The 18,088-nt window shown below is 40.1% G+C and overlaps 1 protein-coding gene across 1 annotated transcript; it reads left to right on the top strand.

The window, feature by feature from the left end:
* Nucleotides 1-3,258: 3,258 nt before the first annotated feature.
* On the top strand, nt 3,259-6,347 carry ovca2 (OVCA2 serine hydrolase domain containing). Its single transcript, XM_084140060.1, has 2 exons — nt 3,259-3,629; nt 5,493-6,347. The coding sequence occupies exons 1-2, from the start codon at nt 3,461-3,463 to the stop codon at nt 6,014-6,016; spliced, it is 693 nt and encodes a 230-aa protein (XP_083996186.1). The 5' UTR covers nt 3,259-3,460; the 3' UTR covers nt 6,017-6,347.
* The last annotated feature ends 11,741 nt before the right edge of the window (nt 6,348-18,088 follow it).

Below are 18,088 nucleotides of genomic sequence, written 5' to 3'. Positions count from 1 at the left end.
TTAGTGAATGCATACATTATTTAAAAAAATTTTATACTGTCCCCCCGTGGGAAACGAACCCACAACCCTGGCGTTGCAAATGCCATGCTCTACCAACTGAGCTACATCCCTGCCGGCCATTCCCTCCCCTACCCTGGGCCAATTGTATGCCGCCCCATGGGTCTCCCGGTCACGGCCGGCTACGACAGAGCCTGGATTTGAACCAGGATCTCTAGTGGCACAGCTAGCACTGCAATGCAGTGCCTTAGACCACTGCGCCACTCTGGAGGCCTCTGCCTCTGATCTGGCGGACTCACTAAACACAAATGCATCTTTTGTAAATGATGTCTGAGTGTGCCCCTGGCTATCCATACATTTTAAAAAAAACAAGAAAATGGTGCAACCTGCTTTTACTTTTGATACTTAAGTATATTTTAGCATTTACATTTACTTTTCGTACCTAAGTATATTTAGAACCAAATACTTTTAGAATTTTACTCAAGTAGTATTTTACTGGGTGACTTTTACTTTTATTTGAGTAACTTTCTACTAAGGTATCTATACTTTTACTCATGTATGACAATTGGTTATGATGGGATTTGTTTTCTCATAATTGGATTGAAGTGATGAATAGCTTAGAAGGAATGCATTAATGAGGAGCATAGGTTTGAACTATACTGATATAAATTGTTTCACATAACAGGCTGTGATTCATGTGAGGAACGTTAGGGGCTAGGATGAGATAAAACTTGTATTTCTTATAGATAAGACTTGTATTTCTCACAGATACGAACACTGCCTCTTTGTTGTCTGTGAACCGTCCTTGAATGTAGTACAGTGGAATGGTGTCTTTTGGGTGCTGACTCCACAGGTTGTTATGATAAACTTATGCCTGGCAACAGTGTGCAAAAAGTGGAGCGCAGAGGGGTTGGGACCAACCCGTGCACCAACGGATTGGCTGAGTAAGTCTAAACCACGCTCAGCGTCTACTCTGATTGGCCAGCAGAGAGGTGGGAACTCTCTCTCTGTCAGAGTATTTGAGGAAGAACCGGTAACAATGGATCAGTTCTCTGAGTGCCCTGCGAGGTATTTCAGTGGACCCGTATATACGAACCTTCATACTTATCATACATACATTTTGCATATAATAAATTAAGCTTGGATTGAAGATCTCTTGATTCTTATTCCAATACCAGATTTGAATTACGCAATTTCTAACAGTTACTTTTTCCACCACTGCTTCGAAGTTCAAAACACAAAATCTCTGTTGTCAGGATTATGTTGAGGCCCACCGCAATCTTCCTCTGCTCAAATAATCAAAATAAGACGCTCCTGGTCACTCTGACAGACTCCACTTTTCAAGCGCATACTTCACCATTTGACACCTCAAACGGGTTTTCCACATATGCGTCCTTACTCAACAAACGCATCCCAACGAGAAGCGATTCCTTATCATTTACACACGTTTCCTCCACTCCAATCTTAGACAATGTCCTTTTTGTTCCAGGTTTTCGATACTACTGTTGTCCATTCAGAACATTCGTCTTCACCAAATTTGCTCTACGCGCTGCTTAATTCGAACTCAGCATCCCCTTCCGCATCTTCCCATCCCCATAAACTCAGAATAAGACTCCTGTCCTGTATACTTTGTAAATGAATAATTAGGGCGAAAATGATGGTAAATATGAACAATTATCGATATACTTTATACTAGTTATCATACAAAGAATACTTTAAAGTATTTATATAAGATATTATGTGATTTATTTGTATATTTTTAATTTTTTCAAGCCTAAATGGTCAACAATGTTTTTTTGTGTGGGTCTCCTATCATTTATTGCACCGCACATAATTGCTCATTTTGCATACATAATTGCCTGTACGTTGTGTCGCAGTGAAATGCGACACACTTCTAGTGTACAAATCCACAGAGTTTACACCCAGCGGAGCGTCGCTGCTCATTTTATGACCGGTGCAATATGGATGTCCTCTGTAGCTCAGCTGGTAGAGAAACGGCGCTTGTAACGCCAAGGTAGTGGGTTCGATCCCTGGGACCACCCATACACAAAAATGTATGCACGCATGACTGTAAGTCGCTTTGGATAAAAGCGTCTGCTAAATGGCATATTATTATTATTATTATTATTGATGTCCAGTATGAAAATAACGATTGTATTTAAGCTGATTGGCCACTCTTTAAGGCCCGCAAAATGAGCAGCTACACTCCTCTGGGTGTAAACACTGTGGATTTGGAAACTAAAGGTGCTCCTGAGTAAAATGGAAACCCCCTTTTACTGTGCGACACAATGTACAGAAAATTGTGTATGTCCAATATGAACAATGTATGAACATCGTGCAATACGAATGGGCTAAATAACAATGGGATTTAAATGTATTTTCTAAAGTTGATTATTATAATTATGAAATTAATATTTGTATTACTATTATTAATAGTATCATAAATAATGTTTTGTTATTTGTATTACTGTTGTTACCATAATAACTATCTAGTAATCATTACCTTTAATAATATTATTTGTGCTATTAAGGCTATTAAATATTTTCCTTTCTTGATATTGTTAAACAAAAAAAGTCTGCTAATATTTCCTAATAAAATGGAAGTCATTTCGACCATTAGTATAATTTTTTTACCATCTTCATTGCGAGACTTTTATTTTGAAGTCAGGGCCTTTTGCTAGGTCTTGCCAGTGAATATCGAAGAGGTGAAGCGAGAGCTTTTACTCCGCCAAAAATCTGTCCACGAAAATAAACCCACGGGGTGAGGAATCTTTGTATGGAGGTCAATGAGAGTGTCGAATTTGGTCAACAAAAAATGTAATCCCTAATTTGCTACGTGAGATTTTTTTAATTCGAATATAAATTTCGGAATGGTTAGGTTGTTACGAATGCACTGATATAAGTGGACGAACTTGGCATTTCTGCAACTTTGAAAAAAAAAGAAGAGTTTAAATCGGAGTTGTGGCTGTCATAGAGATAGATAGAGGACTCAACATGGATATAACCCATTTTAGCGTGGACGTTGCCATTGAGGGCTTCCACCATTTTAAAGTAGTCAACTGGGTGGGGATTCCTATGACTTGGGAGCAATCAGCCAATGAAGAAGAAAATTGACTACTTTAAAATGGAAATAACAGATAGAGCTGGTTTTTCAGAGGTTTGTCACCTGGCCAATGCAACGATACTTCCTGTTTTCGCTCGGAACTGTGCTATGTGTAGGAAACATTAACTTAGCTTCTGTTTCCCTCGACCACTATTTCCAGACGGACCTGTACCCCTACCGGTTGAAACAGGTTTTCACTTGACAAGGAAACTAACTCCAAAATAAATTCAGTCTACAAATAAAAGTGCCATAGTGTGTAGCTAACTTAACTGGCAAAAGTACCGGTATGCAATATTTGTAAGAGAATAAATGCCTAACCTGTCAGTTTAATTGACTAGCTCTCGTTAACTTCCTGCAAACATGGCGTCTGTAACTCGACCAGCACCGCTCCGGATCCTGTGCATACACGGTTACCGACAGAACAGCGGCTCGTTTCGCGAGAAAACTGGGGCCCTACGGAAGCTTCTGAAGAAGCATGTGGAGCTGGTTTACATGAGTGCGCCTCACCGGGTACCGCAAACAGGCGACGGTGGGTCACATTCTGATCTCCAAAAATTTCAACATGACGTGACCGTTAACGAGCATTCTGTGACTTATTTTTAAAACTCACACTAAACGAAAGCATATAACGTACATCTTTTGATGCAATCTATATATATTCTGTGCTGTTTGGGGTGTGGCAAAAAAATAGTATTCATACCTCTTGACTTATTCCATATTTTGTTGTGTTACAGCCTGAATTCAAAATTGATTTAAATTGTTTTTCTCATGCATCTACACACAATACCCCATAATGACAAAGTGAAAACATGTTTTAAAAAAGTTTAGCCAATTTATTGAAAATCAAATACAGAAATATCTCATTTACATAAGTATTCACACCCGAGTCAATACTTTGTGGAAGCACCTTTGGCAGCGATTACAGCTGTGAGGCTTTCTGGGTAAGTCTCTAAGAGCTTTCCACACCTGGATTCTGCAACATTTGCCCATTATTCTTATTTTTAAAATTCTTAAACTTCTGTCAAATTGGTTGTTGATAATCACTAGAAGACCATTTTCAGAACTCGCCATAGATTTTCAAGTAGATTTAAGTCAAAACTGTAACTCGGCCACACAGGAACATTCACTGTCTTCTTGGTAAGCAATTCCAGTGTAGATTTGGCCTTGTGTTTTAGGTTATTGTCATGCTGAAAGGTGAATTTATCTCCCAGTGTCTGGTGAAAAGCAGACTGAACCAGGTTTTCCTCTAGGATTTTGCCTGTGCTTGTTGTGTACTGCTCGTGTGTTTGAAATGTACTGCTCGACCTTCCAGATAATCGTGATAACATTTACATTTTAGTCATTTAGCAGACACTCTTATCCAGAGCAAACATTTTCGTACACTGCCCCGTGGGAATCGAACCCACAACCCTGCCGTTGCAAGCACCATGCTCTACCAACTGAGCCACACGTGATAAGAGATGAGATTGTCATTCAAAATTCATGTTAAACACTATTATTGCATGAGTCCAACTTATTATGGGACTTGTTAAGCACATTTCTACCCCTGAACTTATTTCGGCTTGCCATAATAAAAGGATTGAATACTTATTGATTCAAGATATTTCAGCGTAATTTTTTAAATTAATTTGTAAACATTTTGAGAAACACATTTCTACTTTGACATTATGGGGTATTGTGTAGGCCAGTGACATTTAAAAAAAAAGTTTAAGCAATGTTAAATTCAGGCTGTAACACAACAACATTTGGTCAAGGGGTGTGAATACTTTCTGAAAGCACTGTACTGAGTATACCAAACATTAGGAACACCTTCCTAATATTGAATTGCACCTCAATTCATCAGGGCATGGACTCTACAAGGTGTCAAAAGCATTCCACAGGGATGCTGGCCCATGTTGACGCCAATGCTTCCCACAGTTGTGTCAAGTTGGCTGGATGTCCTTTGGGTGGTGGACCATTCTTGATACACACGGGAAACTGTTGAGTGTGAAAAACCCAGCATCTTTTGTCTTGCCCATTCACCCTCTGAACGGCACACATACACGATCCATGTCTCAATCGTTCTTTAACCTGTCTCCTCTCCTTCATCTACACTGATTTGAAGTGGATTTAACAAGTGACATCAATAAGGGATCATAGTTTTCACCTGGATTCACCTGGTCAATCTATGTCATGGAAAGAGCAGGTGTTCTTAATGTTTTGTATACTCTGTGTATATTCTGACTGAACAGTGCTGTGAGGATAGGGATTGTTGCATTACCAAACTCTGACTGGTACCTATCAGGGTGATCACATACAGATTTCAACTAAACGCAATATCAACTTAAAAGTTGAATACTCTCTTTCTCACCCTTCTTCTACTGCTCTCTCCCTCTTCTCTCTGACTCTCCAGCAGCCCAAGGGAAGGAGAATGAAGCGGGCCCTGGAAGTGACGAGGCCCCCAGGGGATGGTGGTTCTCTGACACCCAGGCTCGGAGCTTCGATGCCAGGCAGCAGTGTCAGGCGAGCCTGGGGCTTGAGGAAAGCGTGGAGGCCGTGAGGACAACAGTGAAGGACTTGGGCCCGTTTCACGGTGTGCTGGGGTTCAGCCAGGGCGCTGCTCTAGTTGCCATGCTCTGTTCTCTACAGGAGCAGAGTCTAGAACCACAATTCCAGTTCCGCTTCGCTATCCTGGTGGCCGGGTTTCGGAGTGCTTGTTCGGAGCACCAGCGGTTCTATGGCGCCCCTGCTCCGCTCGCCATCCCGTCCCTGCACGTCTTCGGACAGGAAGACCAGGTAATTCCCGATAGGATGAGCCGGGAGCTCCTTCCCCTGTTCCAGGAGCCTCAGGTGCTGACTCATCCTGGCGGCCATTTTGTGCCAGCTGCCTCAGCACACAGACAGACCTACCAGGAGTTTCTCAAGAGGTTTCAGTAGGGGAAGGAGACGCATGGAAACTATTCCATCCTAGAAGTTTCAGCGGAGCATGATGTCTGAAAATTAAGAGCTTAACTTCATGTGGATGTTGCTCATCCAAAGACGACAAGTAACTTTTACCAGAATGTTGATTTAAGTTAAAAACACAGTTGTCTTGTGTATCCAGAAATGGTTGCTTAAAACATATTTTATTGGAAAGCATCTTTAATTTTCATGCAATGTTAGTAGGCTACCACAGTAACAAAGTGACTGCATATAAATTCTACTGTCATTCTCAGGGAGGTAAAACATATTTTTGTTGAAAAATAAATTCCAAAAACGTTAACATTTATTTTGCCTGCTTGTGTTGCATTCTATGACAAGATTCTTGTTAGCTGTATCCACTCACCAACACCAACCCTGCCGTCACTTTCACCAAAATGAAAATCTAAGTGGTCCTCTGTAGCTCAACTGGTAGAGCACGGCGCTTGTAACGCCAGGGTAGGGGGTTCGATCCCCGGGACCACCCATACACAAAAAATATATGCACGCATGACTGTAAGTCGCTTTGGATAAAAGCGTCTGCTAAATGGCATTATTATTATTATTATGCATGGCATGAAAGTAAAGTCTACTATACCTGTTGTATTGTGACAAATAACATTTGATTTGATTAATTGACGGCTCACAGAAAAGACTAGTAGCCAGTTGGCGTCTTGTGGGTTGACAGAAATACTTTCCCCAAAACCTTCTCAATTAAATGTTAACTGTAAAGTAGGCTTACCTGGCAGAAGTATATCATTTTAATCTACAGTGGGGGAAAAAAAGTATTTATTCAGCCACCAATTGTGCAAGTTCTCCCACTTAAAAAGATGAGAGGCCTGTAATTTTCATCATAGGTACACGTCAACTATGAAAGACAAAATTAGAAAAAGAAATCCAGAAAATCATTATGGTGGAAAATAAGTATTTGGTCAATAACAAAAGTTTCTCAATACTTTGTTATATACCCTTTGTTGGCAATGACACAAGTCAAACGTTTTCTGTAAGTCTTCACAAGGTTTTCACACACTGTTGCTGGTATTTTGGCCCATTCCTCCATGCAGATCTCCTCTAGAGCAGTGATGTTTTGGGGCTGTCGCTGGGCAACACGGACTTTCAACTCCCTCCAAAGATTTTCTATGGGGTTGAGATCTGGAGACTGGCTAAGCCACTCCAGGACCTTGAAATGCTTCTTACCAAGCCACTCCTTCGTTGCCCGGGCGGTGTGTTTGGGATCATTGTCATGCTGAAAGACCCAGCCACGTTTCATCTTCAATGCCCTTGCTGATGGAAGGAGGTTTTCACTCAAAATCTCACGATACATGGCCCCATTCATTCTTTCCTTCACACGGATCAGTCGTCCTGGTCCCTTTGCAGAAAAACAGCCCCAAAGCATTATGTTTCCACCCCCATGCTTCACAGTAGGTATGGTGTTCTTTGGATGCAACTCAGCATTCTTTGTCCTCCAAACACGACGAGTTGAGTTTTTACCAAAAAGTTATATTTTGGTTTCATCTGACCATATGACATTCTACCAATCCTCTTCTGGATCATCCAAATGCACTCTAGCAAACTTAAGACGGGCCTGGACATGTACTGGCTTAAGCAGGGGGACACGTCTGGCACTGCAGGATTTGAGTCCCTGGCGGCGTAGTGTGTTACTGATGGTAGGCTTTGTTACTTTGGTCCCAGCTCTCTGCAGGTCATTCACTAGGTCCCCCCGTGTGGTTCTGGGATTTTAGCTCACCGTTCTTGTGATCATTTTGACCCCACGGGGTGAGATCTTGCGTGGAGCCCCAGATCGAGGGAGATTATCAGTGGTCTTGTATGTCTTCCATTTCCTAATAATTGCTCCCACAGTTGATTTCTTCAAACCAAGCTGCTTACCTATTGCAGATTCAGTCTTCCCAGCCTGGTGCAGGTCTACAATTTTGTTTCTGGTGTCCTTTGACAGCTCTTTGGTCTTGGCCATAGTGGAGTTTGGAATGTGACTGTTTGAGGTTGTGGACAGGTGTCTTTTTATACTGATAACAAGTTCAAACAGGTGCCATTAATACTGGTAACGAGTGGAGGACAGAGGAGCCTCTTAAAGAAGAAGTTACAGGTCTGTGAGAGCCAGAAATCTTGCTTGTTTGTAGGTGACCAAATACTTATTTTCCACCATAATTTGCAAATAAATTCATAAAAAATCCTACAATGTGATTTTCTACTATTTCTCTCTCATCTTTTTAAGTGGGAGAACTTGCACAGGTGGCTGACTAAATACTTGTTTTCCCCACTGTAGGCTCCATAACGGTAATCTACCCCTTTGCACACTCCCCCTCATGATTTTTAAATTAACTAATGGTGTGAGGGTTGCGGAATATGGTGGAACCTCCCTCCAGCAATAATTGCACCAATCCAATGCTTCTAAATGCATAAGGGGGCGTGTATACGTGCATACATCTGGAGAGAGGGAACCAAGGGAGCTCAATGGAAATATTTATTTGTTAGTGACAGGTATAGATAGCTACTGTAGATGCACCTTATACTATAGAGACAACTGGGACCAGGTGATTCTCAGGAGCATCAGTCAAAATGCTAAAAAGTGAGTACAAGTCCTTACATGTAGATATGATAAGTGATATGTTTTAGTAGATAAGTTAGTGAAGAAAAAATTAATGAGTTGGAGTGTTTTTGTATCTATTTATTTAATTTAAAATATATTCTACATTCATATATTGAGGACAGTGAGTAGGCTATTTCAGAAATCCATGACTGCTAATCCTATTGACTGCTAATTGGATATCAACAAAAATTAAACACAACGTATATAATATATAATTAAATGTATATATTATTATAATATGTACATAATACAAGTTAGATATTATACAAGAAAATATATTTGAGGTTTGGTGCAAATAGGCACCACCAGTGGCGGTTTTACACGGAGGCCGGGGGAGGCCCGTGCCTCCCTGGAAATGTCCCTGGCCACCCCTGTGGCCCCCCCGTGCTGACCAAATAAAAAATTATGAATTTATAACTATTTTACACGCGAGCGCCAAAAGCGGAACTAATGCAACGCTCTACACGGCAACGTTCTACACGGGTAAATTAGAGTGGCGCACCCGAAGGTCGAAGGTAAGCAAAACGATTTAATATCATAAGTGACTTGTTGTTCTTGCACATAGCCTACATGTTCCTTTTGTTCCTCACACATAAATCAAATCAAGTTTTTAAATGTCTGGTCTCGATTTGTTTAGAAATGTAATCATATCTAAGCAAACTCATCGAAGCAGAAGCAAATATCCAAATGTTAGTAGGCTATCCTTGCTAGGTCTACACAATGTTGTGATGTTAACCACGTAACTTCATCCGTCTTGGCTGTTGCATCGCGATAACAAATACATTTTTAGTAAAGTAATCAACAGGTTATCTGCCAGTGTTAAGTAGGGAGGGATGGTTAGGTAACAAAATGTAATGCATGCCCCTACGTTTTTTCTTCTTCTAATAGTTATCATGAAACGAGGAAGGGACATAAAGTCATTTTTTGCCCCAGCAAACAAAAAAGTTAGATAGAGTTTATTATTTTATTCTTTTGAATTATCTCTGCCAAACATCTATGTACTACAAATCTTCAAGCTCCACAGATGTTTTATGGCATCCACTAAACCTCTTTAGATATTTGTAAATTATACAGTGTGATACCTTTCAACGAAAGTTTATTTTATTTTTTACCAACTATGATTTTTCCTTTTGAAAACAAGCAAAGCAAGAAAAAAAAGAAACAAAATCACTCCAATCATTGCACACTTGTGTCGTTCAGACTTTGCAGGTCCAGCTTTGACATGATGATCTAACTAACACTAATATTGTAACTAATATTGTAACTGAAATATGTATGATCCTATGATGAGCGATTGCTTACTTCCCTTTCACTCTTAAAAAATTACTGAAAAAAAATGTGTATAAAAAGGTATATGTAGTATATGTTTGTTTAGTGAGCATTCATGCTGTCATTTTTTCCTAATGTGAACTATGGTGGAAATGTGCTGTCCTAAATGGACTTTCCCATATATGTTGTAAAGCCTTTTTTTGTACACCTGCTCATCAACTGACAGTGAAGTACACAAAGACACAGACACACACACACACACACACAGACACCTGTAATATTCTTGTTTTCATGTTGTTGCTGATATCCATCAGTGTTGTTCATATTGCTACATTGTGTTGACATGATTGTTGCTTTTAAACTAATGTTAACTTAATGTTTATTGTCTGCATCCTATTGGACTACTGGATGTTAATGTGTAACACGTTTCCCTGTTTATGTGCTTTAGCAATACTGTATGTCAATATGGTCATGCTAGTAAAGCCTCTTTGAATTGAATTTCTTTTCTGATTTGGTTTATTTTACCTAAATGGATACAGGGTAGTGTGTTTTGTTTATAAATCACTCAAAGTTTTCTTTCTTAAAACAAAATGTGGAATCAACTGTCCACAGTAGTGGGGCTTCCATAAATAGGAAATGGCACATTGTTGTACCCTTTGTTGTATCCTGGAGTTTTGTTCACATTGAATATGAACCCTGTATTTGTACCCTGTACTTTTTTTATTTTTCATTTTTATGGCACTATCTCTCTTGCATCTGCACTCTTGTACAAAATACGTGTTATAATAAATGTCATATGATTTTAAAGTAAAATAAAGTTTATAATCTTTGAATATCATGTGTTGCCAGTTTTTTTATGTGTGCCCCCCTGATTAAACACTGGCCCCTCCTTGGCCCCCCTAGTAAAATGTGTCTAGAACCGCCACTGGGCACCACCTGGGCGTAAACCCTTCAATTAGCTACACCTGGGCGTGCAGCCTATTCTACGCCTAGTACGGAGCAGGTGTAGGGTGATAAGCACAGAAAATAATAGCAATCTATATTTTCAAAAGGATATGAGTCTTGTGTTTATATTTCACAAACTCCGAGTTGACCATTCACGAGTCAATAGCAAAATAATACATATGGCATGCTAAATGTTTCTGATCAGTGATACATTAGCAAACGAATAAAATGAGCTACCTCGTACCTCCACATATTTGCCAAGCCAGAGATCAAATAATGAAATATACAGACGGAGATTGATTCAGTGAAACAAAATCACATCGATTGATGATCAGACAAGTCAAGGGCTTTTGGTCGGGATACAGGCTACTACGCGAGTGAAGAGGAACAGAATCCACACTTGTAACAGCCTAGTACAGGGCGCTGCCCAGCAACCATCATTATGAAGCATCACATCTCATGTACGTGCATTGGTTACACCGCATTTAGCTACGACCAGAGTCATATACAGTGAGCTCCAAAAGTATTGGGACTGTAGCTAGTAGGTTTCCATCCAATTGGCAACAGATTTTCATGCGAATATTCTAAAACCCGCATAATTGTTGTTGCCATCATACCACTAGTGTTGTGTTTCCACCAAATGGACTTGTTGCGGCTATAAATCATTGGTTGATGACGTGGCACACACAAAATGTAGCCTACTTCTTATCTTACATTTTCTTGTAGCCTACCGAATAAAAATCAAAAAATTCAATGTGTTTCCATCGCATTTTCAACATTTTCAACAGATACAGTGCGGGTAGGCTAGTCTACATGATGAGATTATTATTGATAAGAGCAAGAATATTTTTAGTTGTCAAACGGCAGTTAAGCATCGATCATCATGTCACCAGAATAAGACCCTCGATATTAATTGAAAAGGAGCATCACCGTGCACTTTCACCACCATGTGAAGTTCATCATCATTTATTTAATCTGTAGCCTAATAAACTGCATGGTTTCCCGAGTCTTAGTGGGAGGACCACACACCATATCATCGCGTGACTCCAAGTTAACTTCGATATGATGGTTATTATATCAATATTTGCGCATAAATGCGTTTAAACCACCATTTCTCGCAAATTAATTTTACTGACACAAAAAGAACCCACCATGTTGAAAGAACAAATTATCTGTTGGCGCTCATAAAATTGTACCGAAACTACCTGTTTCCATCCCATCTGTCTTGATTTTTTTTAAATATGGTATGACTTTACTTGCATAAAGACTAAAGAGTTACAGACGCACAAATATCACACCCACAAGACATGCTAACCTCTCACCGTTATAACAGGGGAGGGTAGAATTTGTTTGGGAGGGGGTATGATATTTGTGCATCTATAACTTTCTCACCCATCAGTATTCAGGATTCATTCAGGACTATCCATAATCATGGTAGCATCCACATTAATGCATTAGTGTTTATTCTATTCTGATTTACAACAAAAGTGATTCCAAAATGACACAATACACTATTTACCAAAATAATCCAAAACACAACCAAAACATGCAGCAAATGGATCCAACAAGTTTGTAGAGTCACAAGCTTGATGTAATCATTGCATGCTATGAATATGTGACCAAATACTAAACTTTTGACTACTTTAATACACATGTATGTCATGATTACACTGGATTTGAACCCAAATGCAGACAACCACACCGAGCCAGAGAAGGTTTAACAGGTTTATTTACAATGTTCAATTTGTCCAGGTTTCCAATAATAGGGGAAGAGCAAGTCCAGGTTACAGGGAGGGTAACAGATCCAGGTCAGAGCAGGTGTGGTACCGTAATGTCCTAGTGTCCGTGGTGAGTCCAAAAGGGAGGTCCGGTAGTGGAAAGCAGGATGGTGGTGGCAGGAGTGAAGCGGAGGCAGGAGTCAGGTTCCAATAATCTGTGGCACAGGAGAAAAGTAAATAGAACAGGCCAAAAAACACAAAGAGCGAAAACAAACAGGTTGAGTCGGCAGCGAGACTAACATGGTCGTCTTGACTATGATCTGATGATGAGTGGCAAGTTTGACCGGGTCTTAAAGGCTGAGGTGATTATGGTGAATGAGCTGCAGCTGGAACCCTGACTCCCGCACACCAGACTTCACTCCTGCAATCAAGGGCAGAGAGAGAGCTACCTAGCAGCAGTAGGCCTAACAATGTAGGCCTAAGTGAATTTGTCCCAATACTGTTGGTACCCTAAAATGTGGTCAAGGGGTCTGAATATTTTCCGAAGGCACTGTATATATGCCATGTCCTCTGTAGCTCAGCTGGTAGAGCACGGCGCTTGTAACGCCAAGGTAGTGGGTTCGATCCCCGGGACCACCCATACACAAAAAAAATTATGCATGCATGACTCTAAGTCGCTTTGGATAAAAGCGTCTGCTAAATGGCATATTATATTATATTATAAATGGGGGCAATATGTACAAAAAGTGCTGTAATTTCTAAACGGTTCACCGGAAATCTATGAAAATACCCTCAAATTGTAACCTCATAGTCATTATATCATTTCAAATCAAAAGTGCTGGAGTACAGAGTAGCTAAGCACAACCTAATATTTAAGACCAACCTTTTTACGTCCACTGGTGCAACCGGTCCAGGGGGTTAGGTGTTTACTGTTGTAAGATTGTATAGCCTTCAGCATATGGCTTGCCATTGAGATACTTGTCTCAGGAAAAAAAACATTTGAAAAATAAAAGTTATTAGAGTTTTGTTTTTGTCTTTTTGAAATATGTGTAAAAATCTATATTCCCTGTGGTGAATCTGTAGATCTCCCTGTAACTGTAGAGTGAGGCCTTTTGAGCAGCACTAGCTGGATGTAGTAGGACCTGACCTATTATTGCAGACACTAACCAGGTTTCCATCCAACCTTGTTATGGAAGTAAAGCCAAGCCCGATGCAAACAGAACATTTTTCTGTAAACTTTCCAAAATATTCTAGACAAGGTTGGTTCTTTATGTGTCGGAAAATAAATTTTGCGACATTAAAATGAATAATGCAAGAAATGTCGGTGGAAGCGCTCTTATGCAAAAATATTTAAAAAATAACCATCATATTGAACAGGGGCGCAACTTTCACTGGGGACAGGGGTCATGTCCCTCACATTCTGAAATTGCATTTTCCAATCATCTGGCTGATGAGTAGGGTTGATCCGAGCGTTCTGACCTCACAATGGCAGTCAAACACCCAAGCTAACTGGTTAACACAAATGAGAGAACACCCCAATGACCATTTTACTCACCCTACCAAAGCTGGTTAGGCTGTTTTCATATTATCCAGAGTGTTGGTGACTGTAACTGTGCTGCTGGCAACAATTTAATTATGCTTTTTTTGCCGACATTTACTGACAGCGGCCATATTCAACGGGTGTTGAGCGTTCGTAAATTAATCAGTTATTCTGCGCTCTGGCATACTCAGACTGAATTTACGAATGCACCTGAAATGGTTACTTGCATAGTGGAGTCTTGTTAAGACATGTAGCTAGCTAGCTAGCTAGGTAAACAATCAACCATAATCCCAACTCATGACGTTACTACCCTGCATGAATCTGCAGGTAGCTAACCAACCAGGTTCAATGTTAGCTAGCTAACATTAGGCTATAACTAGCAAAGCAAATGGCTCTGAGATACGAATAATAAGATCATACACGTAACATTAGCTAGTGAGCCAGCCAGCTAACGTTAGCTAGCTAACAGTACACTTTAACTTGAAATGAAAACACTTTCTGTTAAAATTAGAAACGTGTAATATCTGGAAATGTAGATACATTTAAAAAAAAAGCTACGTTACACAGTATTACCTACACATACTGACCAGCTCAAATAGACGTGCTATATGTCAGACCAATCTGAACTCATCTCTCGGCAAGTCCAGCCTACTCATTATCTCAGCCAATGATGGCTAGCGGGAAGGTTGCTGTCTTTTTTTGTGGCTAAACCAACTAGGCTTGTAATTTAACAATTGTATTCGTATTTACAGATGGCATACAAGTTTGTTTAATAAGGCACGTGAAAGTTCACATGTTCCAGAAGGCATTTCTGCCAAAAAATGCATTTTGATCAAAAACAAAAGCTTAAATTCAAATGGCTCTCCTATGAAGTATTGACCCGCGACATACGCCTGGTTTTCTGAAACGAGTCACATATAGAAGTAGGACTAGTCTTCTTGGCCTGCATGCAAATATAAATGTGCCCATTTGGGGATGTCTGTTAGTATTCCTGATTGTCTTAACTCACCATCACTAATGAGATGTGGAACTTCTCAAAGTAATTTTTCTTCTCCTCAAACAGCAAGTAAACAAAGTCTGTTTTTAGAAACATTTGAGAATGACAATAGTTCGTCAATGTACTTGAACAATATTTCCAGCTCTCTCCCTTTCAATAACCACTTGGCATGAAAGGGAAAAATGTAATGCTCTGATCCAGTGGAAACGTCATAAAATACCTGATTACTTCTCATCCCTTGCACAAATAGCCTACAGCTGTGTCTGTCCCGAGCTTCGGAAACTCTGAGGGCCCAGAATATTTTATACAATGTTTCAAATTTGTTCGTGCAAGTATTGGGGCGACCCAGTTGATAATTGATACGTTTCAAGACCGTTGCAGACAGGCCATGCGTAGCCAATGTGAATTAATATATTTATTTTTATCAGGATATTTTCTACCTGCAGGCTGCAATGTTGTTGTGTTGTCTTTATGTAGGTTATTATTACATAGTTGGAAATGGCAATAAAAGTTACTTGTACATTTGTATAATTTTCATTTAGACAGAATGTAGATTAACCACAGACAATGATTGAGATAATTAAACTGTTCCACGAAAATGTGCAAATGAAAATCATAACTGGCAGGCAGATTGGTAGAAATGGTAAGATAAATTGGTTCATAGGGTGTGTCTACAGTGGGGAAAAAAAGTATTTAGTCAGCCACCAATTTTGCAAGTTCTCTCACTTAAAAAGATGAGAGAGGCCTGTAATTTTCATCATAGGTACAAGTCAACCATGACAGACAAGTTGAGAGAAAAAAAATCCAGAAAATCACATTGTAGGATTTTTTATGAATTTATTTGCAAATTATGGTGGAAAATAAGTATTTGGTGACCTACAAACAAGCAAGATTTCTGGCTCTCACAGACCTATAACTTCTTCTTTAAGAGGCTCCTCTGTCCTCCACTCGTTACCTGTATTAATGGCACCTGTTTGAACTTGTTATCAGTATAAAAGACACCTGTCCACAACCTCAAACAGTCACACTCCAAACTCCACTATGGCCAAAACCAAAGAGCTGTCAAAGGACACCAGAAACAGAATTGTAGACCTGCACCAGGCTGGGAAGACTGAATCTGCAATAGGTAAGCAGCTTGGTTTGAAGAAATCAACTGTGGGAGCAATTATTAGGAAATGGAAGACATACAAGACCACTGATAATCTCCCTAGATCTGGGGCTCCACGCAAGATCTCACTCTGTGGGGTCAAAATGATCACAAGAACGGTGAGCAAAAATCCCAGAACCACAAGGGGGGACCTAGTGAATGACCTGCAGAGAGCTGGGACCAAAGTAACAAAGCCTACCATCAGTAACACACTACGCCGCCAGGGACTCAAATCCTGCAGTGCGAGACGTGTTCCCCTGCTTAAGCCAGTACATGTCCAGGCCCGTCTGAAGTTTGCTAGAGTGCATTTGGATGATCCAGAAGAGAACTAAAACCAAAATAGAACTTTTTGGTAAAAACTCAACTCGTCGTGTTTGGAGGACAAAGAATGCTGCATTGCATCCAAAGAACACCATACCTACTGTGAAGCATGGGGGTGGAAACATCATGCTTTGGGGCTGTTTTTCTGCAAAGGGACCAGGACGACTGATCCGTGTAAAGGAAAGAATGAATGGGGCCATGTATCGTGAAATTTTGAGTGAAAACCTCCTTCCATCAGCAAGGGCATTGAAGATGAAACGTGGCTGGGTCTTTCAGCATGACAATGATCCCAAACACACCGCCCGGGCAACGAAGGAGTGGCTTCGTAAGAAGCATTTCAAGGTCCTGGAGTGGCCTAGCCAGTCTCCAGATCTCAACCCCATAGAAAATATTTGGAGGGAGTTGAAAGTCTGTGTTGCCCAGCGACAGCCCCAAAACATCACTGCTCTAGAGGAGATCTGCATGGAGGAATGGGCCAAAATACCAGCAACAGTGTGTGAAAACCTTGTGAAGACTTACAGAAAACGTTTGACCTGTGTCATTGCCAACAAAGGGTATATAACAAAGTATTGAGAAACTTTTGTTATTGACCAAATACTTATTTTCCACCATAATTTGCAAATAAATTCGTAAAAAATCCTGCAATGTGATTTTCTGGATTTTTTTTCCTCATTTTGTCTGTCATAGTTGACCTGTACCTATGATGAAAATTACATGCCTCTCTCATCTTTTAAGTGGGAGAACTTGCACAACTGGTGGCTGACTAAATACTTTTTTTCCCCCACTGTATATAGGCCTATGAAAAAATAGACATTTCGATTGGTCGAAAGAAAAGACTACTCTTGTTGGACCAAGATTTTTGTTGTTGTTGGAGACAGCCCTAGTAGAAATGCAGGAAATTAGCTTTAGATGCCCCAAAGAATTCCGAGAGAGGACCACCTGCCAGGTTATGTCCTCCCCACTTCTAAAACCAAAGTTGCACCACTGATATTGGAGTCACGTGATGACATGTTGTGTGGTACTCCCACTACGATTTGTCTGGAAAGCATGCAGTTTATTAGATGCAGATTAAATACATTATAATGAACTTCACAGGTGGTGAAAGTGCAAGGTGATGAGCTTGATGCTCTTTTCCAATAAATATACTGTAGAGGGTCTTATTCTGGTGACATGATCATCAACGCTCTTCCGCCATTTGACAAATACAAAATAAAATACAAATAATCTTGCTACTTTGTCCATAATAGTCTCATCATGTAGGCTATACATGAGCTCTAGCCAACAGGGCGTAATCTATGAGATTATTATGGACAAAAGAGCGAGATTATTTGTATTTGGCACACATTTTTTGTGAGAAATAACACAACATTTATTTTTTATTTGTCAAATGGGGGCGATGATCATGTCACCAGAATAAGACCCTCTTTATTTATTGGAAAGGAGCATCAAGCTCATCACCTTGCACTTTCAACATTAGTAGTGATGAAAATGCTATGTAAACCCATT

This window comes from Coregonus lavaretus, assembly GCF_964263955.1.
Source record: "Coregonus lavaretus genome assembly, chromosome: 24".
Classification (NCBI taxonomy): Eukaryota; Metazoa; Chordata; class Actinopteri; order Salmoniformes; family Salmonidae; genus Coregonus; species Coregonus lavaretus.
Note: the sequence above shows the minus strand (reverse complement) of the source record. Positions and strands in the feature narration are given on the sequence as shown.